Raw genomic sequence first — 26701 nt, 5'->3', positions numbered from 1 at the left:
TATTCGCAGTTGGGGTGTCCAAGGCAGCACAGCAGATGCAGGAGAAGTCAACAGGTTGCCTTGCTTCCTGTACGTCGATAGGAACCGTAGGGATAACCGTCCCGGGAAGAGAGTTTCGAGATGCTGCACGAGCCTCCTTGTGGATGGGGTCCTCGTCGTTCATCCCGTAGTGATCTCGAGGCAGGGGCCCGAAGACGCTCTGAATCTTGCGTCAACGGAGATCCCTTCACCTCCTCAGGTTCACTGGTGGCTCACCTCGTGTCCGTGCAAGTGAAGCCAAGCGCAGGCTGACCCCTGCATATCTGGTCACGTCCCCCTCTCACCCTCCATCCAATCAAGCCCCTCCCCCCTTCCTCAGGGCTGCAACATCGTCAATTCTTGTCGAATGGTGAATGGTGCAGGTCCCATTCCGTCCGTCAAGAATTGCCTGTCGGTCGACGAAGCGTCTTTGCGGTGGCTTGGGACGAATCCACTTGCATACGACGAAACAACGAAACAAAACAGGGGAGGGTGCCTCTGGACCTATCGACACACATTTCCACCTCACCACCACCAGCACAATCTAAATCCTGCCGTGCAGGCATTCTTTTCTTCCCTCTTTTTTTATTCTCTTGATATGACCTCCCTGCCCTGAGGTCGGCTTTTGGTTGTTTCTGTTCTTCCTGTTGCCTTGACGGTGTTTGTTTTCTTTTTCCCTTACATTCGCATCGCTCTGGGAGCTGGTAATTTATATGGACGACGGTCATTTGCTACGACACACTCGGCATCTTTTTTCTTCAGCACCATCATCACTTCAGTTCAAGCAGCGGGCCGGGCCTTTATGACACCTTGATATCCTCTCTCTCTCTTTCTCTCTCGATTTCAATATTCCGACCGACGAAAACAACTGTTCTTCTTTCGGCACGCCCTTCCCTTTTTTGTTTTCGCCAACCGTTTTTATATCCCGAATATCAGCGCCCGCCGTTGAAGGGAGGTACTCGAGGCGCATTATTTTTAAGGGGCAGCACAGTTCGCGAACCCTTCAAAGAACAAGCGCACGGCGACCTGCAGGGCCTGGCGACCTATCACCGCGCGTGGGGACAATCCAGCGGGAACAGACGGGGAGAGCTTAGGTTGTGCGACGTCAATATCAACATCAACAATCGTTGACCACTGAGGTTGACAGACTGGGACGCGCAACTGTTGGACTCATACTTTCAAGTCAAACAAACCTACCTGACAACTTCACATCGGTCTGAAAACGGCTCATCTGAGGCACACAGAGGAGACAGCATGCTCGCCGGATAAAAACTCACATCAAGACAACATTCACCCACCTGATACACAAGGACACTGAACTTTCCCTTCACCATGGACCGCTTCAACTTCTTCACCGGGTCCTTCTCCCGGACCAACAATAACAACAACAACACCAATGACACCAACGACACCATAACCGACAACACCACCACCAACACAGTCACCATCCGCACCGCTCCCGTCGTTCCCCGAACCTCAACCTGCAACCCCTCCCTCCGTCCCCCACCAGGCCCCCACCCAGCAACAGTCGAAAATTACAACCCCTACACCACCACCACCACCAACAACAACAACAACCCCTCCCCCTACGGCCTCTCCTACCCAATCTACCAATCCTACGACCCCCGCACAACAAACGACGAACACGTCCCCTTATCCCCCCGTTTCTCCCCCTACTCCGATCCCGAATCCGGCCAACACCACCCCCAGCCCCAACAACCCCAGCGGTTGTCCTTCCTCGCCCGGTTCCCCCGCCCCTCATTCTTTGGTTTGCGCCCCCCAAGCAGCAACTACTCTGGTGCTGGGTTGAGAGGTGCACCGCCCACGGTGATCAACGGGCAGGAAGCGACGGTGGAGAGCCCAAAGAGCCCGGCGTTCAGGATCGGGGAGCAGGCGCTGCCGAGCACGAGGTTGCACTTGCCTGGGCTGGAGAGGGTATGGACTGGGGGGAGCAACGGGCCGCCGACTAGGCCTGGGACGACGACGGCTGGGCAGGAGGAGGTGGCTGAGCCGGAGAGGGCGGTGGCAAGGGGGAGCAATCGGTCCAGGAGGCATAGGAGGGAGGCCAGTGGGGGGTCTGGGAGGCATAGGAGGGAGGGGAGCGGGGGGTCGAGACGGGAAGGCGGGGAGACGAGAGAAGAGAGGAGGCGGCGGAGGAGAGATGGAGAAACTCGACGACGGAGAACAGAACAGGGGAGTTCAACCAGTAGCGGCAGTCGAACAGGCGGCGGCAGCGGCGGCAGCAGGAGGAAACCCCCCAAGAACTTCCTCTTTTGCTTCCCCTGGATCAAGTCCCGGCGCATCCGCACGCAGATCCTGCGGTGTTTTGTGTCGGGTTTGTTTCTGATACTCATCTTGACTGTGTGTAAGTTTACCCACGCCGTATTCCCTCTTTCTTTGTGCTAACAGCCACCTTACTAGACCTCTCCCTGACCCTCACCAAAAACATCACCTCGTCCGAGTTCACCATCTTGCTCATTCTCATCATCTTGTTCATCACCATCTTCTTCTGCCACAGCCTCATCAAGCTCTGCATGCTGGTGATCAAGTCACGGAACGGGACACTGCAAAGTAGTAACTGCTCCTCCAGGGAAGGCGGAGTGGTAAGGCCAGAGATGATCCAGCAAATCGCCCCAGGGAGCGGGTACGCCATCCCACGGGAGCCCATCAGGGTTGTGCTCGCGAGGGACGAGGAGGCGGTGGGGATCGAGAGCGAGGCGACAAAGTTGGGCCCCCCCGCGTATGGACTTTGGAGGGAGAGTGTGGTATGTTCTGTTCTCTGAAAGCAAAAGTGAGCTTCGTGGATGAAAGGCTAATGTTTGTTATGACAGAGAGTTGATCCGGATAGGTTTTACTGGGCTAGGAACCAGGCTGCTGCTGGGCCGGGGGGTGCCGAGGGTGGGAATACAAGTGAGGAGACGTTGGCCAGCGGTGTCTCTTCAGATCCGAGCTCGAGGGGCACCGGGGGGGTGAGGAGGCCACCGTCGTATGCTTCTGATGATGGGGTTAGTTATGTGGTGGAGGCGAGGCCGAGGTCGATGGTGCCGCCGCCGTTGGGGAGTGAGGAAAATGCGGCTGGTCTGCATCCGGTAGAGAGGGAAAGGTTGCAGCAGCAGCAGCAGCAGCAGCAGCGGCCGGCGGTTTGGGTGTAGGGTTGAGAAAGATGGTGCGTAATAATCAAGGGTCAAGGGTTCCGAACCAGGTTGATAATTGTCAGCATCTCACTCGAGAGAGCTCTACCGCCGCCATGAAATGAGGTTCTGTCGGGTATGAAACGGCGTAGGTAGTCAGCAGCTCGTGATATCCCACATCTGTTCGACGTCAATGCGTGAGCTCCTCAAGCTCGGAGCTTCAGACATATAGTGTCACGACCAAACGGATACTGTGTAAGGCACAGACCAACACCTGTTCGCCATCCACCCCTACCCTCCGCCCGCTGAAAGGTGTTGTCGGGATTCTCAAACTGTCCGAGTAGTATTCCCGTCTGCAGGCCACTCATTTGTGATACACGGTAGCCTTGCGAGGGTTCTATATCTGGGGCAGTTTCCATATTGTCGGGGTCAAGCTCGGGACAACCCTTTGCGGACTGAGAGCAAGGGCCAACCCTCTTTGGGTCTTCCGGACTCTGCACCTCCTTTTATTGCCCATTGGAGGGGTGCCAGCCGGCATTGCACATGCGGTCAACCACAGAGTTCCTGTCTCTCTCTTGCCGTTGCATCAATCACAGTGTCCCGAGAGCAGCTCCGGTTGGGCATGATTGGGTCGAGAGAGGGGGGGGGATATCGAAGGCAGACAGGGGTCCATCACGCTCAAGGCGGGGTTTTTGTTTTTTTTTGTTCAGGGCACTCGACTGCCAACATTATCATCATCGTCATCATCATCATCATCACCAACAGCATGTTTGATAACTGAACCGGGCTGCCATATATGTATGTCTCGCCATATATATGCAGATATCTAGTGTAACCATTTATTAGTTCTCCGAAAGAGAAGCCTCACACTGTCAAGAGGCGAGGTGCAGATCGAGATGAGCATGGCAAACGAAAAGCCCCGCAGTGGGATGGAGCAAGGTTGGGAGGTTCCAGCCTTCCAGCAGGAGACGGCGGAAGAGGGGAATGGAAACTCATGTTGCTTTAGTGCTTTCGTCCCTCCTCCCGCTCTCAGTCAGGCTCTCAGCAGTCGACCGGCACAGCCGTGTGAAAGCGCGCGATATAAAAGCTCTAGCGCCGAAAGTAAACCGAGGTGAGTTACCGTTGCCATTGTCAGCTGCAGCCGTGTCGCCAGGGATGCCCCGCGAGAGCCTCAGATTATCAGATGTGGCGTTTGGGGCAATGGCCGTTTGGCCACAGGGCGAGAGACTGCCAAAGTGAGACAGTCCCATCAAACAGCTAGGGCAAGACATAAGACAGGGCAAAAAAGGGAAAAAGACGGCAGGCGAATAGACAACTGGATCGCATCGAGGTGATGCTCCAGTGTCACCGGTCGCCGTGAAGTTGCCGCAACCAGCTGTGGGCACGAGTCAGCGGCGGCGCCCAGTCACGAGCCGCCGTGAAGCAGCATTGCCAAGCCCCAAGAGATTTTTTAGCGTGCCTTGTCGCTGAAATTCAGTTGCTGCTGAAGCAGAGAGAGCGATGAGGTAGAGAGGGGACATCAGGGTACTTGATTCTGCAGCAGGCAGAGGGGAGAAAATAGGTACCGGTCACGTACCTCGGCTGACGTGCTGACTTCCTGCATCAACCCCTCCCACAGCCTAGCTAGCTCTGGCCTGCGAACTGGCGCTATCCCTTCCTTCCTGACTTGGGGTTCCCATATCACTCCTTGTTTCCGCCTCTTCCGCCACCTTCTCTCCTCTTCCCTTTCAGCACACCCTTTAGGAAGCCACAGGTCATTACTTTTTCTGGAGTTGTTGGAGAGGACGTTGGACGCTGACGGAAAGAAGGAAGATCGAGGTTTGGAGAACTTTTTGCGAAGGAACAGAAGGAAAGGAAAGGAAAAACAGCCGGTTTTTTATTTTGATATTTTCTTCACAGGTGAGTTTTTTGTGTGGCGCACCGCCTTCTGCCCCCCGCTGCATCTCTCTATGATTTTCGACCGACACGTTTGCGACTGGACACTCGGCTCTCTTCATCGACAATGAGGGAAATAACCTCCGGCTCGGGTTGAGCAACCGTTGGAAGGCTTGGACATTACATGGAGCAGGTCTGGCTGGCGCAACTTTGTTGATGGAGCAAACCCTATATGGCTTGGGGAGGGAGGTGGAGGAACACATCACATCGACGAGGCAGCAACAACGACATAGAACACACATTTTGAGCAACCACCACGACGACAACTCCTCCCCACGCCTCTTTCCCGCCCTCAGTCTTGGCTCCCGGCTTCCGGCTTCCGACCTGAAGGTTCGTCTGCTGCCAGCGCCAACGAACATCCCAAACTGGCGAGAATTGCGCGCAATAATTCACCCACCGAGTCCAGCCAGCCACATCCCCCCCCCCCCAAAAAAAAAAATAAAACCGTTTCATGGAGCAGTCGAGAGGTTAAAACGCCGCATGTGGGGATCGTCAACGGTTGTTTGTCTGGGAGTCTATAGGAGGGTTCTTCATCGTTTGTCATTCGATCACCAGCTGCTGAAATCGATACCTACTCGTCGAGTCGTCCTTGTCTGCAAACGTGTCGCCCAGCATGGCAGTTCTAGCAACACTTTTCGGACTCAACCAACCAACACCAAGCCAGACACCTCAAACTAACGGAATTCCACTCCCTAGCTCACCTATGTTCGGAAACATGTCTTCGGCTCACAAGCGCGCGTGCTACAAGTGTGGCGAGTTGGGTCACCAGGCCGATGGCTGCCCAGCTCCCGCCCGTCTCTGCTACAACTGTAATGTGTCTCCCTCCTCTATGTGATTGGTTCTTGGCGGCTACTAACACCTTTCACAGGCAAGCAGCCCAGTAAGCATCTTGTACTCCCTCAGCCTTTCTCGACCGGCAATTCTAACGCAGCATCCCAACAGACCACGAGTCGAACGAGTGCCCCCTGCCCCGCACCACCAAGTCCAAGCAGTGCTACCACTGCCAGGGTGTTGGCCACGTCCAGGCTGAGTGCCCTACCATGCGCCTGAACGGCGGCCCCGGCGGTCCTCACAACCGCTGCTACACCTGCGGACAGCCCAACCACATTGCCGTAAGTCGACGGAATGATTTTGTCTAGAGAGGGAGACAGCGGGACTGACGCGGATTTCAGCGCAACTGCCCTAGCGCTCAGGGCGGCATGGCCCCCGGCCCCATGCCCGGCCGTGGTGGCTTCGGTCCTGCCCGTGGCGGCTTCCACCCCGGCGGCGCCCGCCACGCCACCTGCTACAAGTGCGGTGGCCCCAACCACTACGCTCGCGACTGCCAGGCTCAGGCTATGAAGTGCTACGCCTGCGGCAAGCTCGGCCACATCTCGCGCGACTGCACCGCTCCCAACGGCGGTCCCCTCAACACTGCTGGCAAGACCTGCTACCAGTGCGGTGAGGCTGGCCACATTTCCCGGGACTGCCCCAAGCGCAACGGTGCTAACGGTGCCGACGCCCCCGAGGTTGACCTTGGAAACCCCCAGGTTGCGCAGGCTCCTGCTCCCGGTGCCCCCCTTGCTTAAGCGGGCGGCTCCTCCCATGAGAGTGGGCTGAATGCTGGGGAAATTCGATCGAGGTTTCGATTTTTGACGACTGTTGCATGGCGTTTACGCTCCGATGATCTTTCCCCCCCCCCCGCGCATCGCATAGATTATGAACGACATGGGAAAGGTTACGACACGACTTTGGGTTTTGTTTTTTCTCTCTCCCTCCCGGCGTTCAACGGTTCTTCTGGCTCTACGACAAAACTTTTGGGGAAACCTACACAACATCAACAACGCTTTTGTTTCTGCTTTTAACCGGACCACAAACATATCGGCCACCAAGACGATACAGCTGGGGAAGGGTGGAGGTTGAGGGAAAAGAGATCAAGAATGGACGAAGGTGCGATGTTTATGTCGGCTTCTTTTCGCAAGCAGGAGAATACACATTGCCAGCACCCTCAACCTTCAGTTCTTGTTGTCGTTGTTATTTGCGGCTTGCATTCTTTCTTGTCAACAGGGCTTTCTTTCGTTTTGATCATCTTTTTTTTCTGCTTCTCGGGCAAAGTCCTTTTTTGGTTTTACTCAATCATACCCCCAACCTTCCGTCACCCTTTTTTTTTAAACACAGAAACACACCCTTTGGACAAAATCGGAAAATACACCAAAACTCAGAGATACCCCCTCTTTTTTTTACACACAGAAAAAAAAAGAATAAAACCACGTACGTGTGATTTTTTTCTTTTTTTGAAGTTGTTGATGGACCTGCGAGGCGCGAGCGATATGAACGGAAAAGAAACGCTTTTTTGGGCAAGACAAAAGAGGGGAAAAAAGAGAGCGTGGGTTCACTTTGGCAACAAAAGGGAAACTCTCTTTCTTTCTTAGACCTACAGTAGGCCGGGCGACAGGGCGAAGACAGGAAGTGGCACCAAAGATACACAAAAAAAAGCAGGGAGGAGGGGCGAAAAAAGGGGGGATTGGCGAAGAGGAAGAAGGCAGGCAAGGAGATGACAGGGGCGGGTTGGGGTGGTTGATAGGTAGTCTGTGTGTTCAATAAAGGACCAGTTGTGCGCGTTTTGTGTGTGGCAGTGTGTGTGTATTGTCGTGGGTGTGATGGTTGGAGTGGTGTGGAGAGAGGTAAGGGGATGGTCTGGGGAGAGTGTGTTGGCTGATGTTGTTCTAGGTCGGGGCCATGGGCGGAAGCACCATGCTCATCCCAACTGCCACCATCTCGAGAATCCAGCTCATCATCTCAACTACACCAAATTCTCAAATCCAGAACGTCCGCTATAGCGTCAACCTTCAGACACCAAGCTCAACAGCAATCAGGTGATGATTTTACGGGGCGTGTGGCTCAGTTGGTAGAGCGTTCGCTTAGCATACTTTGCTTCCTCTTGTATGCGAAAGGTCCTGGGTTCGATTCCCAGCTCGTCCACACCGATATCTTCACATCTTCTTCTCTCACATCCTTCTTTTCGGGCGTGTGGCGCAATTGGTAGCGCGTTCGCTTTGCATGCGAAAGGTCTTGGGTTCGATTCCCAACTCGTCCAAACCTCTGGTGGGAGAGGGGAAGCATTTTCTTTTTGGGGATTGACTGGGGATTGACTGGGGATTGACTGGGGTGTGATGGGAGTTGATTGCTTAGGAGGGTTTGGGGGGGGTTGTTGTCTCATTTTGGATGTTGGGTTGGTGGTTGCTTGTGTTGATGGAGGGACGGGAGGGATAGGGAGGGGTGAGAGCTGGCTGGTATCGGGGAAGAGATGTAAGATGGGTATTTTTGGCTTGCTCACATGGCAGTTTGTGCATTGAGGAGTCCACGAACTCGTGTTGGAACTTGGGGGCAAACACGGCAGAGGACGGCATTTGCATGACCCTCGGGAAGCCCAGCGTCTGCCGTGCGCAGGGTCCTGAGGTGTGGCAGTTAAAGTTTGTCCCCGCACCCACCGTACAATGCCATCCGCCACGGAGAGGTGTCTCAGTTCCTTTGGGTTGGTGGTTGCCCGGTAAAACGGTTCAGGTTGTGTCACCGACGATCATCACGGTTGGGGAGAAGGGGGTTGGTTGGGAAAGCAGTATAAACCCGACCTGGATCTCTACACTCCCACACACTTTTTGACTTTCCTTTCCGGGCCTGTCATGTCTAACTGACAACGAAAACAATGAGACCCCTCGCCACCGCCCAACTGCTGATCTTGCTATCCCAGGCAACCCCCCTCGTCACCTCCCAAGACTCATCTTCCTCATGCTTAGATTACTCCACCCGCTCCCGCACTCGTCACCCCCCCTTCTCCCCCGGCCGGCACGCCCTCTCCTCCGCCCGCCCCTCCCCCTCGTGCCGGACCTTCAACCTCTCCTCCCTCGAGTCTCTCCTCGGCACCCTCCCCATCGCCGACCCCGACCTCCTCCGCCTCTGGCAAAACACCTACCCCAACACCCTCGACACAGCCATCAAATGGCACGGCCATTCCAACTCTCCCGATAGCGAAGAAGAACTGACCTTCATCATCACAGGCGACATCAACGCCATGTGGCTCCGCGACAGCGCCCGCCAGCTGCAGTCCTACCTCCCCTTGCTGACCCCCTCACCCTCATCTGACTCCCTGGCGGGCCTCTTCCGTGGAACGGTGAACACCCAGGCAAGAAATGTCCTCTCAGCCGGGTACTGCAACTCGTTCCGCCCGCCCCCCGAGTCAGGCGTCATTTCTGACGAGGAGGGCGGGGACAGAGACGTGGTGCGTCCGGAGTATGACAGGGCTGGGGTTTTTGAGTGCAAGTGGGAGGTCGACTCGCTGGCTTCGTTTTTGGAGTTGTCGAGGGATTATTACTTTTCCACGCACGACATCGAGTTTTTTGGCCGGCAAGGAAATTGGACTGCGGCGGTGAGGAGGGTGGTGGAGGTGGGGAGGGGGATGCAGAGGGGGACGACGTATGGGGCTGATGGGAGGGTGCTGGAGAGTGGGTACAGCTTTGCGAGGATGACGACGCGGTCGACCGAGACGTTGGCGAATGATGGGGCGGGAAGCCCTGTTGCTTCGGGGACGGGGTTGGTCAGGAGTGCGTTTAGGCCTAGTGATGACGCGACGACGTATCAGTTTTTGGTGCCGGGGAATATGATGTTTTCTGTGGCTTTGGCGGGGGCGGCGGTGATTGCCGAGGATTTGGGGGAGCAAGAGCTGGCTGGGGAGATGAGGGCTTTTTCGAGGGAGGTGAGGGAGGGGATTGAGAAGTTTGGGGTTGTGGAGGTGGTGGGGGAGGATGGGGTGAGCAAAGAAAAGGTGTACGCGTATGAGGTGGATGGGTTTGGGGGGGTGGTGCTGGGGGATGATGCGAATCTGCCGAGCTTGCTGTCGGCGCCCGTGATGGGGTACGTGGCCGGTAGTGATCCGGTTTATCAGGCTACGAGGAGACGGATCCTCAGCAGGAGAAATCCGTACTATGCTGATGGGGAGGTGGTCAGGGGGGTTGGGTCACCGCACACGGGCCCGGGCATGATTTGGCCTATGAGTTTGGTGATGCAGATTATGACGAGCGAGGATGATGAGGAAATTAGGGGCGCGTTGAAACAAATTTTAGGGAGTACGGATGGGTTGGGGCTGATCCATGAAAGCATTGACGGATGGAATAGCACAAAGTGGACGAGGGAGTGGTTCAGCTGGGCCAATGGGTTGTTTGGGGCGATGATTGTGGATTTGGCGAAAAGGAAAGAGGGTTTGTTGAGAGAGAGCTTCCAGTGAGTTGACAGAAGAAATTTGTTTGAAGAGAATAGATATGGCAAGGCATTGAAGCTGATGAGAGTAAAAAACGACGCCTGCAACATGGCCCAGAAGAACTACAGCTACCATCCCATGAGCATGAGGTAGAAGAGGGGATCAAATATATAAAGGGCAAAAGCAAGATGAGCAAATAACGTCAGATATATATAATCTATGATCCCAGCCTTCCTGTATTTGTCTACGTCTAGTGGGTTGACTGACTGGCTCGAAAACCCTTCCAGAAATGCCCTGTACAAGTTCCCTGAGTTGTTTCCCCCATGCCAGATCCATGTAATGTGAATCCTCAATGAATGCGAAAGAAAAAAAAGAAAGAAAAGAAAAAGACAGAACGTTGTAAAACAACAAAACAGCTTGACAACCGAAAAAGCCAAAATAAAAGTGTGTCCGTCGAAGAAGAGAAAAAGCCAGAGAATGGATGAATACAAGTGGTATCAAAACGCGTGTTTGCTTTGTTTTCGCCTCCTCCAAAAGTTTCCCGAAAAATGTTTCCCAACTCCCAACACAAAAGCAGAAACCATCTTCAAATCATTGCACCTGCTGCTGCTCAACCGCCTTGGCAAAGGGATCGGCACTCAGCTCAAAGTTGGGCGTCCTCCCCTCGCTAATCGCCTTGAGCGCGGCATCATCCAAGGGCAGCTTCCTCCCCTTGCCATCCTTCCTCGTCCCCAGCTTGGCCATCTCCCTCCTGATTCCGTGGTTCACCGCGTCCAGCACCGTGTCCACCAGCTTTCTGGGCTTGTGCTTCGGCTCGGTGCCGGCCTGGTACACCCCCGTCTTGACCAAGATGCTGTACCACTCATTCTTGCTCTTCTCGTTCATGGCGTTCGTCCCCTTGATGTCGCTCTCGGGGGTGTCGCCGACAAAGTAGACCGTCTCGGGCGGCTCACTCTCGGCCAGCCCGTGCTGGGTGGCCCTCCACTGCTGGAGCAGCCGGGTCGCAAACTCAAATGTGCTCACCTGCGGCTTGCCGAACGCGTGCGTCTTGAGCTTCCTGCCGCCGGACACGTCCTCAAACACTGTCTCGACAATCTTCCTCAGGGCGCCCATGCCCAGCCGGACGTGCTCGTGCGCCGCCGACCAGAGAACGTCATTGTGGCTGAAGTAGATCGGAGGACCCTCGTCAAAGTTCTCGGAGCGGGTTTCCAATCTGCCGCCCTTGGACTGGGCAATGTCGAGCATGATCTGCAGGTCCGAGGCCCAGTCCCGGCTGTCGGCAAAGACAAAGACGGCCTCGACGACGATGTCGCTCATCTTCCCCCCTCTTGCGAGGAGATCACGAGAGTTCCTGATCTCAGACTCGGTCAAGGCGCGGAAGGGGGCAGTGGCAGCGTTGGCCTTGATGATGTCGCCTGGAGTGATGACATCCCGGAAGCCGTAGGACTCGGCAACCTCGCGGCACTTTTCTCCCTCCCCGCCGACGACGAGGACGGTGCCGTACTTGTTGGCAAACTCCCTCATGGGAGTGTGGCCGCAGATGAACTGGCCGGGAGAAACATCAATCTCGAGCTGGCGGGACAGATCCCGGCAGCGCTCGGTCTCGAACTTGCCGCCGCCGTTGGTGAGGAAGATGTAGGGGACCTTGATGCCGAAGGGGTTCTCCCCGTTGAGGACCTTCATCGCTTCGATAGCCTCGGGGATGGGCTTCCCGCCGCGGACAAGAACGCCGTCGATGTCAAAGGCAAAGGCGAAGTTGTCGGCGACATCTGGGTCGATGCCTGCTGGTGTGACGGGAGCGGTCAGGGGAGAGTGGAGTGGTGAAGCGGCTTCGCTGGTGCTGGAGTCGCTCTCGACTGAGGGGGAGTAAGGAGAGGAGTCGGAGTCATCCTCTTCTCCCGACGAGCTGGAAAAGGGGGAAAGAGTGTTGTCGTCGTCGTCGGTGTCCGGCTCCTCGACTCCGAGCTCGCTGAGCTTGGTGCGGGCCACCTCAAAGGCCGAGGCGAAGCTGCTGCTGGAGAGCTGGCGAGGGCACATGGACGGCCTCTGGGGGACCGGGGTGGTCAGGGTGTTGTTGTTGTTGGTCGACATGGTGGAATAAAGGAATGACTACCAGTCGTGGATTGAGTAGTGGTAGTAAGGATCGAACAGGTGAACTATGAGTACACCTGGTGGTTGAGACATTCAAGCGGCTGGCTGTAAGTGGGAGACTAAAGCTAGAGGAAGCAAGAGGGAGCCGGCGGCCATATATATATTCGAGAAGACATCGATGGGAGGCGGTCTCTGGACAGTCCAAGAAGGCGTGGCTGTCTCTGAGGTGGAACTCAGCCCAGCAATCACAAAGCGTTGGGACGGCGTCAAAACAGGGTCTCAGGGTCCATGTGGGTAACGGTGGATATCCAGAGGCGTGGTGTGGGTGTGTGTGGCAGCAACAAAGTTCTCTGGTGTGCCTGGAGAACCAGTTTTTCCGCCGGGTCCCCATCTCGCCTCCTCCATTGGGAGCCTTCAACGTTAGCTTGTCCTACGCAGCAATGCGGTGAGATGCCCATCCCCATGTTTTCTGGTGGCCTCATCCCCGCCGGCCCCTCTCTCCCTCCAACAACCCCTCGCACCAAACAACAACACAGCTTGCAGATGTAAGGGTCCTGAGGGTCCAGCACCCTTGTCAGTCAAGACGCAGGGCTTATCGGATTGGCATCACCAAGTCAGCTTAGATAATGGCTCCTGACTTGGCTCAACTCGGTTTGAACCGGTACTGGCACAACTGGGACCAAGAGAAAAACCGGGTCCGACAAAAAGCTTCGATGCCATGGAGGGAAGATCAAGGCTTTGCGGGACGAATCGGGGTTTGGAACGTGGTTGCTACTGTAGGTAAGAATGTGCCGCTGCTCGACGGGAGATAGGGCCCTATGACGGCCACCGGAAGGGGACCTTTCCGGGATTGGGAAGTGGTCGGCGCCCGCGGCGAGGCCGCTGTGTGTGATACGGAAAGATGGGAGGGCGAGCGGAAGTCGGCAGAGGTCTGACTGCCAAGTCGCCGCCCGGCTGTAGTGCCGATCACCATGACGTCAAGGCGGATTCCCCTGAGAATGCCGGAGTGGACCCCCGGAACTGATAGGGTCCTTCAGCCAGGGCAAAAACGTCCGATAATGAACAACACGCCGGCCAACAGCACAGCAGGAAGCAGGGCAGCCGCGGTGATCCTCCGGCCGTGCTCTGCGTGCCTGCATCTTTCATCGCGAGCGAAGCTCCTTGATTGGGTGTTCTTCCCAAATCACTGTTGAGCCCGCTGCCGAGCCGGTGAACAACCAGTGACAGAGTGACAGTGTGCTGAGCACTGTGAGTTCTTTTGGATGCCGTGGCTGCCCAGCATGTGAAAACATTGGGGAAGAAGCTATCTGTCGATCGATGTAGGCCGGGCTGGATGAGGCGAGATCAGTAAGAAAACTACCTGGAACCGGTGATGAAGGTTGTGTTGAACCAAGGCAACTGCAGTGAAGATAATGCAGTCACGCAGTTTGACCTCAACACCACTCCTTCCGCTCTCATCATCATGAGTTCACTCCGGCAATACGTCTCCCTTCCGCGACTGGTTGCCGCGGCCTCTATCCGAACGGTGATGTAGTTTTCTAGCCTGTTTCTGAACTTGATCGAGGGATCTTAGCTGCAGATTTGGCCGATTTCAACGCCATGGCACCAAGGGTCCTAAGGGAGCCGCGAGTCAACTCAGGCCATATCCGCCGTTGGGCCTCCAGTCCCTCACTTCCCTCTCTCTTGGGCAGGGAGATATGTGACTGGTGGGTCTCTCTGTCGAGAAAGCGGCTCCACCGGCGTCCAGCTGGTGAGAGCTGATATCAGATGGCCATCACATCGCTCCCTGATGCCAAATGGAACCTGTGAATCCTCCACGTGTTGTAACTTCCACCCTCAGGATTCACGCGCCGTAAATTCGATATCGAACGCATAAAGACGCTGTGGACTCCGTGGAACCCCGATCAACCACCGTCCGTCCCCGTACCCGTATTTACGGAGCCTCTCCGCCAAAGGAAAATCCTCCCCGTGGGGAACTCCCAACCCAACCCATCTGCTCAACCACTTGTTGCCGCTTCTCCCGATCTCTCGATGCCTGTTCCACACTCAACTCCCCAAACCCAGGCACCTCGGCCCTCTCCACCCTGAGCCACCCCCCCCGTCCGGCCGTCACCGCGACTTGGGCGGAGACGGCCTTTGGCAGGCCTCCAACGGGGTTGAAGCCGCCTCCGATGAGCACGGTGCCCCACCACTGCCGTCCCCGGCTCCGGTGGGCTCCGTAGAGCATGTACTCCTCCATGGTGGTGAGACAGGCCGAGACAAATCGAGCAGGTGGCTGCTGTTCCCAGTTTCCCTTCTTCGGCTGCAGGATGTGAATGTGTTCCAAGTCGCTTCTCTCTACCCTCGCCCGCTTTGTCGCTGTTTTTTCGTTGTCTTGCAATGATGATACCGGCCCAGCAAGCGGAGCAGCCAACACCCTCAAGGGATCGAATTTTCCTTCCAAGTCAACCACCACCACCGCCTTGTCCCACGGGCTCGCGATGAGCGTCGCAATCAGCACGTAAATCAGCTCGTAATACCGCCCGGAAACCGCGAGTGGTGCTGACCCAGTCGCTCGAAAGTTGCGTTGCACAAGGTCATTGAGAGCCTCAATCGGAAATGTCTTGGGCCCATATTGTGCATCCTCCTCCTTCTTGACACTCACAGAGTCGTTGTGGCCGATGCTGGCGTCGTTGTGGCCGCCGGTGCAGGCAACGGCTCGAAAGCCCGTGCGAAAAGCGGCAAGAACCTGAAATGAAATCCATCCCATCAATTAGCCTCCACCACCACCACCCCCCATCATCATCACCACCATCCCTCAAACACAAAACACAAACCACCAACCAAACTCACCTCATCCAACGCCATCTCCTCAATCTCGCCCAGCAACCTCCCCCCCGCCGCCTCAGTCGCATTCATTTTGTTCTTGTTATCCTACTGTCTCCCCAATTTTGCGTGCTCCAAAGGGTCAGGCAGACAAGAGTCTCGAAAGAAAAAAAAGGAAAAAAATGGCCCCGCACGTCCAAACCTTCCCCTCCTCCCAGCTCCCCTCCCACATCCACCACCTCCCCAACAGCTCCCACCGCGCCCGCAAGACCCCCAGCGGGAAACCGACCGACCTCTCCCGCGACTGCGACCTCTTCTCGTTTGTGCAGTACGACTGCCAGATCGCCCGCCCCAACGAGGCCAACTGCCCCGTCGTGTGCACGCCCGTCAAGCGCTTTTTCAGGGTGTAAGTTTTCTTTCTTTTCTTTTGAGAATGGAGGGGAGACAGTTGCAGTTTGTAGTTGACTTTTTGCCTTGTCTTGTTGCCCACGTGTGGTGTAGATGCCCGATGAAGAACGGTGGCACTTTTACAGCCGAGACGACAAGTTGGGAGTGTCTGAATGCTCTGAGCAAGGGGGCGGGCGGCGATGCCGCCGCTGGAGGGACGCAATTGGAGGTGGGTGCACAAACAGCAAAGAGATAGCCGAGGTGGTAGAGATTTGATGCAAAGATCAAGTATGGCTCCTCTACGCAATGGACGTGAATGCCCCACGATCACGCAGCACACATGCCGGCAAACATATCACCGCCACATCCCAGCCTGTCACGAACCTGTCCGGCGCTCCTCTCTCATCACCGCGGGGTTGATCCCAGTCCATACACCAAGCTTAGCACCAGGAGCTCTGGAAGCTCCTCCATCGCCAAAGCAACCCAAGTAAGCTCTCGTCTTCCCACCCACTTCACCCAGCAGCCAAAGCAAAACATAAATTTCCAACCCCATAAAACCGAACTTGTGTCGTCCATTTGATCCCCTGTCTGTCTATAACGGATATGATACACTCACCCATCCATCTCCGGGTCATGCCCGCCGGCCACACCATAAGCACAGCACAGCACAGCAGCAATATGGCCCTCATCCCAAACCCTCTCAATTCACCACCATGTAGTCATATCCCTTAGTTGCCCTGTCTAGCAGCGCGAGCCTCCTCCAGCTTGCGGTAGTACGCATCACGAGCGTTGACCCGAGGCATGTGGTAGCCGTACCTATATTCCAATCCCCAAGATTAGCAAGCCCATTCCCAATCCCCCCCCTTCACCAGCTCGAGAAAACAAAAACCTACCAAAAGGCATTGCCAAACACAAATCCGAGACCTGTTTTCCCCAAAACCCAGCCCGTCAGCCAAATCCAGGTCAAAAGAGAAGAGGGACAAAAGAGAGAACATACCAAGCCCAATGCTCAAATCAAGGATCAAACCCCGGCGGAGCATCTGTATCAATTCCCCCCCCCCTCCGGTTAGCCTGAATTCCCTTCTCTTCTTCTTCCCTCCCCAGCTTCAGTTTGTGTCCTGCCCGGGACCCCCTCCAAATAAACCCTCAAGAAAAACCCACCCCAGTGATAGGCTTAAAAGCCGGAGCGACAGCAGCAGAGGCCATTGTTATTGTTGTTGTTGTTGTTTTTTCGCCGAGCGTTCAGATACGCCGTTTTCGGGTTTGTTTTTCTCTCGCTTGGAGAGAGTTTGGTTGTGGTTGTGGTTGTGTTGTTGTTGTTGCCCGCAGAGGCAGGTAAGCTTCGGTTCGGTCGGTTTCGGTGGTTGATGATGATTGATGACCTGATTTTCCCGTTTTCCTCCTCTCCTCTGTCCGCCCGAACCCGCTCGCGCTCGGCAAAAAACACAAGACTTGGCAGAGGGTTGGGCACGTGATCTTGTGAGGAGGGGAGCGGGGGGGAAAGGGTTAGGTAATCATGTTGTCATTTTTTGGTGGTGGAGCGGGCGGGCAGGTGTGGGGCAGGATAGGTGGTCATAGCTTTGGGAGCTGGGAGCTTGGGGCGGACTGCCGGGGATGAAGAGGACGTGAGAAAGAGACGGCATGGACTCGTGGATGGATGGATGCTTTTGTTGATGGGGGGAGTCAAAAGGCATTTTTGGCTCGGTTTTGAGATTGGAGGAGATATACACCAACTAAGTATTCATAATGCATTGTTCTTATAACCCCAGGCCATACCATCACCATCTTGATCAGACACCAGAACTATGATAGTCTTTGCACCACCTAGAGTCTTGCCTTCCAGGTCTGTTCGAGCTTTTGAATACAAAAAAAGGTAAAAAGGTCTAAAAACAGTCCCTTTCCCCCTTCAATTCCTTATCCCCTATCACCCTTTCCGCACCCAGCCACTATTGCAACCCCATCCCAGGCTCTCCCATCGCCATCAGCCTCCTATACCCCCACCCTCTCCACAACCCTCCCAAGATACCTCACCCCATCCACGTGCCTCTTCTCCCCAGTGGTTGTTAGTTGGTGGCTCAGTCGGGGGAGAAAAGAAGAGGGTTTACAGGTGGTGGATTGTGAGAGGCATTCTGAGTGGGACTTGATTGGTGGGTCGTCTTGAAGTTGAGATGAAGAGAGTTGTGAGACGGTGAATTATGGTGGTTGAATGGTGGGTTCCAATAGGATGGCCGGTTTGTGCGGCCCCGAGGGCATGTTGTAGAGTGTATAAGTGAGTGTTCACCGCTCACTTATGCTCTTGGTATGTTGTGATCGGGTGGCGTCGCAAGGTCGAGGTGAGAAAGCTGCCGACTCGGCAATAGAATTGTCAATACCGAAGCACAAGAGTCAGCTCTGATAATGGATGGCTGACCGACCCGGGACATGCCGGGATGTAGTACGGGTCAGCTTGCAAATGTGGACTATATAGCAGCGCACCCACCTCCAAACACAGAACGACCACAGTGTCTGTCACGTATCCCAGTGTCATAAGTACTTTGTCCAGGTGGCTTTTGGTGGACTGCCTTGTCATATCAGCGAGGCTGTAACCACAGCGAAATATCTCCGTGACAACCAGCAACTGCCCGTGAGGACTTTGGGACCCCGATCATTCGGACAATATTGTGAGATGTACAGGACAGGGCGCTTTGCCAACTAGATAGAGTTGTAGTTGAAAGTTGCCAAATTCTGACCCAGCTTGGATTCAGACTGGGAAGTGCAACCGGAGTCACATCAAGGCCATGACGACAACACAAGGAGAGAACGACGATCCAGCCTTACTACGTGGCTCGTGGCGCTGGGAGAGATGTCTCACTCCAAAGTAGCACATCTTCAAACTGTCTCGGTTCCTTCAGCTCATTTCCCCTGAAATAGGTAGCCACGCTATGCATCAAAAAGGGGATGCTACTACACGGACGAGGGCCTTGAAAGATGTTGACAGGTCTCTGAAGAAAACAAAGAGATAGGCCGAGGAGATGCTCCAAAAAGCTGTTGCCATGTGAAAGAATAACATGCTGCTCTTGGCACCGCCAACTTGCTGGTACCTTAGTCCTTCAGGCATGCATTGCGGAAGCCTGCCAGGATTCACCACAAGTTCTTCTGAAGGATCATCCGGCGATGTGATGACCAACTCTGACCGTCCGTCAGACGGATGAAAGATTATGCTCCCAACAACCAACCCACAAACACCTCCTCGGTTCAACAGCCACTTCCAGCAAAGGCTCCAAACCGATGCTCCCCCTTTCCATCCCACGCCATACATCTTACTGGAGACGTTCATCGAGGAATCTCATCGCAACCGGCTGGTACTCTGCCATTCCAGCGGAGACCAACGATCAGAAGAAGATCTCAGGGGCACAGCCAGCAGCAGCAGCACAAAGAAACAGAAGCGGGGTACAAGGTGTGTTCAGGTCCCTGTACATAGTACAAAGTTTCCCATCTTTGTATCACCTGAACAGACCCAACCACCAGGGCCGCTGCATTGAAGTGCAATTTCCCTCTCTTGTAGCAGCACCGTGGCGCAGGCATGATGAGACCGCGGTAGCGACCCATACATAGATCCATACACCCATGACGACATGCCGCGATTGTGAGGGTTTTTATACGAAGTAAGAAGTGTCCCATTCATATCCGTAAAATCCTTGTGAATGCCTTCCCGAGGCGGCGGCTCGTCCAAGACAATCGGCTCTTTTTCCAAACGGCTCATGGTGAAATCACGTTTAAAGCGGCGAGATCGATGGTACTGGCAATCTGATGTTCCTGGTTTTCCATTCTGGAGTCCTCTCGGGACCTGCAGGTTCGGCTAGGGCATGGAAGAGATCGGCATGCCGAGGGACTGGGGTGGCGCGTGTAAGAGAGAAGAGAGTTTCTCAGCGCCCAGTGCCATGTCTCTGCTTGTGACGAGGGACTGGAGTTGCTATTTGGTGGACAAATCAGACGCCGTCGTAGTCTTCCAAGACACCCGGCCGGCAGATAATCCACAGAGTTTCTGAAACAGACGGATGAGCGTTTTTCTGCGGCGCGCATTGTTTGTTTCTCACTGCCCCTCACGGCGTGGTTAGGGGTCACTCCCTACAGCTGGAGAATCGACGTTCAAAAGCTGACCAGTATGAGGAAAAAAATCTGGGGGACCGGACCAAAAAAAAAAAAAACAGACGAGAACAGCTCACTCTGTGCTTCAAACAGTGGGGCGCATCATGATTTCTGAGGGGAAAGATGCCCAGGCCGGGTTGTGAGGTTCTGAAACAGCTACTGCGGGACTGGCGATTGTGGTTATTTAGCGCTGGCCGAACCGAGCAGGTGTGCTTGGGGCTGCCATGGCATCAACGTCAACTGCCAAACCGTTATGCCAGTGATAGTGGAAATGTAGAGATCCAGACAATACCTATCTGTATCTATAAAAAATTAAATTAAATTAAACAAAAATTAAAAATTTATATTTTTTTTTAAAGAAACGAAAAAGAAAAAAAGGCGATCTGTGGAAAAATAGTGTAGGGTATTTTTGGTGGGCGGCTGTCAACTGGGCCAACGAACGGGCGTGAGGTGACAGAATTTCTGGAACTCGATTAAGGTAGCTGATCCTTGTTCAAGCGTCAAATTAAGACATGGGGCTTGATTCGTCGAACCAAGCTCCAGCGTTGGCTGGTGAGGGAAGGCAGGCCAACCCTTGTGAGGATCACATCACCTGCACCAGAAACTTGGGAATCGATTTGATGAGATGGCATTAGCGAATACTGGTGACCGCCTCTGTTTGGCATTGAGATGACCTCACCCTTCAGCATGAGAACACTTGGTTTGCAAATGTGGCTGTCATGCCGAGCTTGATCAAGAACTAATGGATCTTTCAGCGGCGGGATCAGCCGTCATGCCGACAGGACTGTCAGCAACGTTGCTGTTGTTCCGCAGGCTGCATCGCTATATCGGGACCGATACGTGTGCAGCCGGCAGTCAAGCTCCGGGCGCAGGTTCTACGTCGGGCGGGTGTTGATGCAGGGGAACTGTGTGCGCCTCAAACAGCAACAAGAAAAGCGATGTTTGGATATTTTATTATCTTTGGCTAGCTGTGGAAGAGAAAAACGGAAGAAGTTGATGATGGCTGCCTTCTGGCTGTGGCTGATGCTTGGCAGGGGTTGCGGCGCTCTTGAGCAGGGATCCCAGACACACGGCCGTCTTCTTTGACCCCAGATCCCGGGGCGCAACCGGGGGTACGTACCGCCGAACAGGAAAGGCCCCAAAACCACCCAATCAGTCTGGGGATGGAACAATTCCAATGATTCCTTCCTCCAGGGGGGGAGAACTTAACTCGCAAAGGTCCCCCGGAGCCCACACCAGCTGACCTCCGCCCTTCTCTCCTTCCGCATCTCCTCACGGAGTCGACTGATCTTCACCTTCACCTACACTCATTGATATACCAGACACACCCAATTCGCTTCTCACTCCGCCCGGCGATCACTCCTTCAGCGCTGGTTTTTTTTTTTTTTCTTTTTTTTTTCTTTCTTCGTTTCCGCTTCCTTGCTCACCTCACTCGACACCACATCAAATCGGGAAGGGAAGGAATCAGTCTCACACTTCTGGACTTTATCAGGCCCACCCAGACCGAGACGCACAACTCTTCATTCCTCGGACACCCCCGATAGCTTATGATTGAGGCGCCACCTCCTCATCTGCCACTTCTCGACGACACCATCGACTTCTCCCATCCAATTCCTCATCACGGACACAGCAACATCCCACCACCATGTTGACCCTCCGGTCTTTGGCCCTGCTCTCGGCAGCCAGCGGCCTCGCCCTCGCTCTGGACATTGGCACCCTGGACCCTTGTGCTGTAAGTCGACAACAGGCAGCATGAGAGGGCCATGACTGACAGTATGATAGCACAACTGTCTCCTGACAGCCCCAACTTATGACTGCCCAGCATCCCAATATGCCTGTTTGTGCCCCAAGGTTGACTGGGGAATTGCTATCAAAAACTGCGTGCGGGATTCAGGAGCATGCGCTGCCGACTATGAACCCACGCTTATGGCAGCGCTCAGTGCCGGCTGCTCAGCTGTCGGTGCGCCTTTCCCTGCTGGAGACATTCCCGCCGACCCTCCTGCCGAGACTCCAGCTCCCGAGCCCACGCCAGCCGAGCCGACGACCGACGTGCCTGCTGCTGCCGAGCCCACCTCCACAGAAACCCCTACAGAAAATCCGGATGGAGAGGCGACATCGACTGCTGTAGGTTCGTTGACTTCCGAGATTAGAATTCTCTACTGACAAGGCCACCCAGGTTGAGTCCAGCCCAACCGCCGAATCCACAGCCGAGGTCACCAGCACTCCTACCGAAACCCCCAGCAAGTCGTCTTCTGCAGACGAAGCGGAAGAGACTAGCGAAGCCCCCGAGGACGAAGGTGCGCCTGCCGGTCTCCCGGAAGCCGCCAAGATTGGCATTGGTGTCGGTGTCGGCGCCGCTGTTCTCGCCCTCATCGGAGTGGGAGTTTGCATCTTCCTCCGCAACCGCCATGTTGACAAGAAGTCCAACGACTCTGCCGGAGCTGACCGATACAAGATTTCGCCTCCGATGCCGAGCCGGGAGCAGAACCCTTACAACCACGGCAACAACAGCTCCGACTACGACATTGGCGCCAACGAGCTGGAGATTAAGAGCTATCGGTATGATGACATGACGGAGGGGAAGCAGCCCAAGCCAATGGAACCAAGACAAATGGTGTAAATATTGTCCAAAAAAATGGTTCACCTGGGTTGATTCCTGCGTGGTTTTTTTTTAATTAAAAAAAAAAAAGCGGGAGCGTGGGAACAAGAAAATATGTCATCGATATCGTCAGCCGGACTGCACAGAACATACAATTGACATGGAATGGGATCTTTTTTATGTCAGGAGGCCTTACCTGACTGAGCAAACCAATGAAAGGGGGGAGAGGAAAAATCAAGGTTTTTATGGGAGGGCGAAAGATTTACCGTCAGCGCAGCGCTCACAGTGGAAAAAAGAGAAAATTACATCAAACAAAGTACCCCCAGGCTTGCGTTGTTCCGGCTGATGGACGTTGGTGTAACTGATGTGGATGAAACTCCCAAAGGAGAGCATTGTTTAAAGGGGTGGAAGTCCTGAGTCAGGGGAACAATGCACAGCGAAGACCGGGTGGTGGTTGGTTTGGTCTCAAGGCTGTCTTTTGACTCCCTTTTTTGTTCTTGTTATTTATTTTATGATTACCACGGCCGGGCTTTTCTTTCCCTTTGCTGCTTTGTACATAGTTACCAGAGATTTATGAAGTGAAATAAACCTGCTATTTTTGAGGTCAGCCACGAGTGTCTTTCGCAAACTTCTGTAGCTGCTTTGATGAAAGATTACATCCATAGCTGACATACACCGAGTTGCCTGACCCATGCCGAGAGATGGTCTCTCATGAGAAGTTTGACTTTGACGGACTGAAAAAATAAATACACGTTTGGTTTCATATTGTACATGTTACATAGCTACTCCTCCTCTCTCTCCTTCTCCTTCTCGTTGGTATTTACCAAGAGTAATGCGCCCTCTGGGCGGTAATCGGCCTGTCAGGCAGGTGAACCCAAGGCCCTTGCTTTTTTCTCCTGTGCTCCCTCTCCTGGTGCTCCCGCACGAGCGTCTTGTGTTCCTTGAGAACGACACTGAGACCTACTCCCATGTTAGAACCACCCATTCACAGCACCAACAAGGCAGGGCAAAAACTCACTGGTAGAAGGCGACTCCTTCAAAAACATCCTCCCCCTGGCCCGATAATCCGGGTTCTTGGCCCTCACGGGGCCCTTGTTGACCCACGCCTCGGCAACATACATCTTTGACCGATCCCCCACCGTCATCCACTTGCCGTCCTTTCTCTGAATCTCCATCTTGCCCTCCTGTCCCTGTCCCAGACCCATCCCCCTCTCGGCAATGGCCAAATCGCGCGCCATCTTGAGCTGGGTGGTCACCTCGGCAGCCATCTTCTTCTTGGAAAACTTCATCTGCACCAGCGCATCCTCCACGTCCTTCCCCTGGATCTGCCTGGCCAGGTGGACAAGCTTCTTGACAGAGGTGGGCAGCCAGGGGGACTTGGAATGGAGGCTGCGCTCCGTCCTCGCGATGCGGGCGAGCCGCGGCTCGAGGCTGTAGGCGTCGGTGCCGTTTTTCACCTGGCGGATGGCGATCTTGCGTTCCCAGCGGACGCGGGCTTGCGGGTCCGGGTCGACGCTGCGGGCGAGGGCTTCTTTTACCAGGGAGCCGCCTAGGCGGGTGAAGGTCTTTGGCTGGGCGGCTTTTTGGCTGGCGGTGAGGGGCCCGCTGGTGGCAGAGGATTTCTGGTCGCCTGAGAGGACGGCGGCTTCCTTTTCGGTGACGGCTTGCTGTTGGGGGGCGACTTCGTCTTCGAAGATGGCGGGGGCTTCGGAACGGGATTGGAGTTTGGAGATGAGGGACTTGCGGGCTTCGGCGTTGCCGGTGGTGATGGCGTCTTTGAGGTTGGTGGGGGAGGAGGGTTCCTTTTTCGACCAGAACCAGGGGCGGGAGGGGGATGTTGAGATGGAGCGGGAGGGCTGTTGGAAGGCGAGGGTGGTGGTCGTGGGGGAGGTGGCTGTTGGTTTGTTAGTCAACCAGAGGAGGAATGGGACGGGGAAAGGGAGGGCGGACCTCCCCGGACGAGCCGCCGCGTTGGCATGCTGAGGCTCATGGCGGCGATGGGGTGGGCATGGACTGGCGGCCGTCGTCGTCGTCGTCGTCGCTGCAAGGTGGGACGTTGAATTGGAGGTTCAAAAAATCTCGGTCGGCAAATTCCGGGGGAGGTGGGGCTGGTCCTGATTGGGTCACACCGTCAACAACTTCCCCCAACTTTGGTCCGATTCTCCTTCCATGTCTTCTGCAAGGAACCACAATTATTTGCTCCAACATCTCATCCCAGCTTTGATTGGTGCTTTTCTTAATGGTGATGTTATTGCTGTTGTGTCTAGTTTTGAGGCTTCAAGTGAGCCGGGCTGCCACAGGCTGCATAGTCGCTCAACAGGAGACGTGAAGTTCTCACACCAACACCAAGGAAATTGTTTGGTGGAACAGCTAGGTAAAGAGGGAGCTGGCAAGTGCAGTCCCCCAGGGCGGGCTCAAAGGGAGGGATATCTCTCTTCTGAAGCCCACAAATATGGCTTCCATCTGATCCTGTAGCTCACCGGACAATAACCAGGAGCTGAGGTTGATCGGTCCATAAGTCATCTGCCAGGCTGACCAGCAACACCGAGAACACACGACGGGTCATAAGTGATACAGGTCAGACCAGACCTCATGAAATTGCATGATGGCATGAACGGCGGAATTTCTGTGCTCTCCTGTGTATTGCGAGCATGGCCAACCACTGGGTTTCCTCCTCTGCTGTCCTCGACCTGCTCCAGCGAGTCTGGTGGGCACTCTGCCCGCAACCTCTGCGCAGTGGTTGCCAGAGCAAGTCTGTGTTGAAGGCGAGAGCCTCGTCGTCCTGTTTTTAATCCGCAACTACCAATTTCGGCGCCACAGTTTCCATCGAACAGTATCGACCATACTATCGACTGGCCACTAGTTGATGGCATACCCTCCTCTCCCCTAGCCATACCAACTCGACGACCCAATACGATCACCATGATTATGGCCACGCTGCCCCGGCAGCTTCTTTTCCTGCTTCTTCTCGTCATGTCGGTCAAAATTTCAATCTCGGCGGACTGCTACTACATGAACCGGGAGAAAACGACTGAACTCACGCGATGCAGCAACGATGCAAATCCCAAGATCGAGAGCACCCTGTGCTGTATGCCAGGGGATAGGTGCATGGTCAACTCGCTCTGCCTACGTGAGAAAAAAGACGGGGATAAGCACTACTACCGCGGCGGCTGCACCATCAAAGACTGGAAGGGAAAGAGTCTCTATGACTGCCCACCCATACTTTGCAAACCCGCTAGGGTAGCTGGAATGTACCCCTGCAATACTTCGAATCCGGACACAGGCTTTGTCTGTCAAGAGGCTTTTCCCGACGGTCCTCCTGACCATTGCGACAGCTCCGTAACCTTGGATGGTGAGTTGTCGAGCCCGAGTATCGTGTCCTGCTGTGCTAACCCTGACATTTGTAGGTGGCTTAGAGAACTTCCTCGGCACCGCCAGCCCACTGCCATCCCTGAGCACGTCAGTCAAAGATTCGACGTCCGCTTCGAAGCCCTCTGAGACTGAGGGCAAAGGTGATCCGGTAAAGACATCCCCGGACACGGCCGACATGTCCCTAGCTCATACAGCTACCCGACCGGCGCCAGACACCTCTGATGTCCCTATCACCACAACCGTGGCTGAGCCGACCAGAACGTCTAATATCTCGGTTTCGACAGCTTCAGGAGAGTCGACGGCTTCAGTAGAGTCAACTGCTGCACCACCCCCACCCTCATCGGAAGAGCCCCAGCAGGACAACAGTGCGGTACCCGTCGGCGTTGGCATAGGGGTCGGTCTCGCAGTTACCATCGCGGGAGGATTTCTCGTCTTCTTTTACATCCGCAAGCGACAGCGGGAAGCGCCCATCCGGGCCGAAACCCCTCCTCCGCTGGACCCCAGCATCCAAAAGCCAGACAACAACTACTACCCGTTTGCTCCTTACCCTTCAGCAACTCAGCAGGGTTCCCTGTCAAGCCGAAATGACGATTACTTCCGCCAGCCAAAAATACCAAATGTGATGGAAACTGCGGCTGCCCCTCAGCAGGACAATGTATACCCGGGTCAGCCTCGATACCAGCCACCCAAACGGACGTTCAGCCACGAACTGCCGTGACACGGCGGAAGAGCGGTGGGATTTTCATGCGGTATGTCATGACGGGGGTCTTTGTGGTTTCATCAGGAGTGTTTGGTGTAACAGGAACACGGCGTTCTGGACTTTTCTCTGATGATGGCTCGCGGTTATGCCGGAGTTAATCACATCCCAAGTAAAACATATTTTGTGTTGCTTAACCCGAAGAAAGAAACATCGGGTTTGTGGCTTGCTGTGATGACCAATATCCCACATGCATCTTATGGTCGAAGCGTAATATATGGCTTGTTGGTTGGCTCTTGGAGTTA

General features: G+C 54.8%; 11 protein-coding genes and 2 non-coding genes across 13 annotated transcripts; 6 read left to right on the top strand and 7 right to left on the bottom strand.

Annotated features, from left to right (window-relative positions):
- Nucleotides 1-33: 33 nt before the first annotated feature.
- Nucleotides 34-3170, top strand: QC761_400800 (uncharacterized protein; the record flags this gene model as incomplete). Its single annotated transcript, XM_062878365.1, has 3 exons — nt 34-2383; nt 2440-2783; nt 2850-3170. The coding sequence occupies exons 1-3, from the start codon at nt 1351-1353 to the stop codon at nt 3168-3170; spliced, it is 1698 nt and encodes a 565-aa protein (XP_062731781.1). The 5' UTR covers nt 34-1350.
- Nucleotides 3171-5787: 2617 nt separating this feature from the next.
- Nucleotides 5788-7684, top strand: GIS2 (gig suppressor; the record flags this gene model as incomplete). The annotated part of the gene is made up of 3 exons (XM_062878364.1): nt 5788-5894; nt 6016-6196; nt 6257-7684. The coding sequence occupies 3 exons, from the start codon at nt 5788-5790 to the stop codon at nt 6650-6652; spliced, it is 684 nt and encodes a 227-aa protein (XP_062731780.1). The 3' UTR covers nt 6653-7684.
- Nucleotides 7685-7953: 269 nt separating this feature from the next.
- QC761_0061200 lies at nt 7954-8045 on the bottom strand. Its single transcript has one exon. It is a non-coding gene; the product is annotated as a tRNA-Ala (tRNA).
- A 42-nt stretch (nt 8046-8087) lies between these two features.
- Nucleotides 8088-8160, bottom strand: QC761_0061190. Its single transcript has one exon. It is a non-coding gene; the product is annotated as a tRNA-Ala (tRNA).
- A 609-nt stretch (nt 8161-8769) lies between these two features.
- On the top strand, nt 8770-10344 carry QC761_400780 (uncharacterized protein; the record flags this gene model as incomplete). The annotated part of the gene is made up of 1 exon (XM_062878363.1): nt 8770-10344. One exon carries the CDS (start codon nt 8770-8772, stop codon nt 10342-10344), a length of 1575 nt encoding a protein of 524 aa, XP_062731779.1.
- A 564-nt stretch (nt 10345-10908) lies between these two features.
- On the bottom strand, nt 10909-12408 carry QC761_0061170 (uncharacterized protein; the record flags this gene model as incomplete). The annotated part of the gene is made up of 1 exon (XM_062872578.1): nt 10909-12408. The coding sequence occupies one exon, from the start codon at nt 12406-12408 to the stop codon at nt 10909-10911; it is 1500 nt and encodes a 499-aa protein (XP_062731778.1).
- A 1933-nt stretch (nt 12409-14341) lies between these two features.
- Nucleotides 14342-15306, bottom strand: QC761_400760 (uncharacterized protein; the record flags this gene model as incomplete). The annotated part of the gene is made up of 2 exons (XM_062878362.1): nt 14342-15136; nt 15241-15306. The coding sequence occupies 2 exons, from the start codon at nt 15304-15306 to the stop codon at nt 14342-14344; spliced, it is 861 nt and encodes a 286-aa protein (XP_062731777.1).
- Nucleotides 15307-15395: 89 nt separating this feature from the next.
- On the top strand, nt 15396-15674 carry QC761_400758 (uncharacterized protein; the record flags this gene model as incomplete). The annotated part of the gene is made up of 2 exons (XM_062878361.1): nt 15396-15619; nt 15668-15674. 2 exons carry the CDS (start codon nt 15396-15398, stop codon nt 15672-15674), a joined length of 231 nt encoding a protein of 76 aa, XP_062731776.1.
- A 654-nt stretch (nt 15675-16328) lies between these two features.
- Nucleotides 16329-17214, bottom strand: COX9 (Cytochrome c oxidase subunit 7A; the record flags this gene model as incomplete). Its single annotated transcript, XM_062878360.1, has 4 exons — nt 16762-17214; nt 16598-16640; nt 16494-16524; nt 16329-16416 (listed from the first exon to the last, which is right to left on the bottom strand). Exons 1-4 carry the CDS (start codon nt 16804-16806, stop codon nt 16329-16331), a joined length of 207 nt encoding a protein of 68 aa, XP_062731775.1. The 5' UTR covers nt 16807-17214.
- A 674-nt stretch (nt 17215-17888) lies between these two features.
- On the bottom strand, nt 17889-18169 carry QC761_400753 (uncharacterized protein; the record flags this gene model as incomplete). Its single annotated transcript, XM_062878359.1, has 2 exons — nt 17889-18014; nt 18080-18169. The coding sequence occupies 2 exons, from the start codon at nt 18167-18169 to the stop codon at nt 17889-17891; spliced, it is 216 nt and encodes a 71-aa protein (XP_062731774.1).
- A 2223-nt stretch (nt 18170-20392) lies between these two features.
- QC761_400750 (uncharacterized protein) lies at nt 20393-22893 on the top strand. The gene is made up of 3 exons (XM_062878358.1): nt 20393-21460; nt 21511-21852; nt 21905-22893. Exons 1-3 carry the CDS (start codon nt 21374-21376, stop codon nt 22346-22348), a joined length of 873 nt encoding a protein of 290 aa, XP_062731773.1. The 5' UTR covers nt 20393-21373; the 3' UTR covers nt 22349-22893.
- On the bottom strand, nt 22856-24652 carry mrpl22 (39S ribosomal protein L22, mitochondrial). Its single transcript, XM_062878357.1, has 4 exons — nt 24278-24652; nt 23346-24221; nt 23002-23287; nt 22856-22919 (listed from the first exon to the last, which is right to left on the bottom strand). Exons 1-3 carry the CDS (start codon nt 24315-24317, stop codon nt 23148-23150), a joined length of 1056 nt encoding a protein of 351 aa, XP_062731772.1. The 5' UTR covers nt 24318-24652; the 3' UTR covers nt 22856-22919; nt 23002-23147.
- QC761_400730 (uncharacterized protein) lies at nt 23130-26417 on the top strand (the record flags this gene model as incomplete). The annotated part of the gene is made up of 2 exons (XM_062878356.1): nt 23130-25679; nt 25735-26417. The coding sequence occupies exons 1-2, from the start codon at nt 25250-25252 to the stop codon at nt 26415-26417; spliced, it is 1113 nt and encodes a 370-aa protein (XP_062731771.1). The 5' UTR covers nt 23130-25249.
- Between the last annotated feature and the right edge of the window lie 284 nt (nt 26418-26701).

This window comes from Podospora bellae-mahoneyi, chromosome 4, assembly GCF_035222275.1.
Source record: "Podospora bellae-mahoneyi strain CBS 112042 chromosome 4, whole genome shotgun sequence".
Taxonomy (NCBI): domain Eukaryota; kingdom Fungi; phylum Ascomycota; class Sordariomycetes; order Sordariales; family Podosporaceae; genus Podospora; species Podospora bellae-mahoneyi.
The sequence above is the reverse complement of the archived record's forward strand: the minus strand, read 5'-3'. Positions and strand labels throughout refer to the sequence as shown.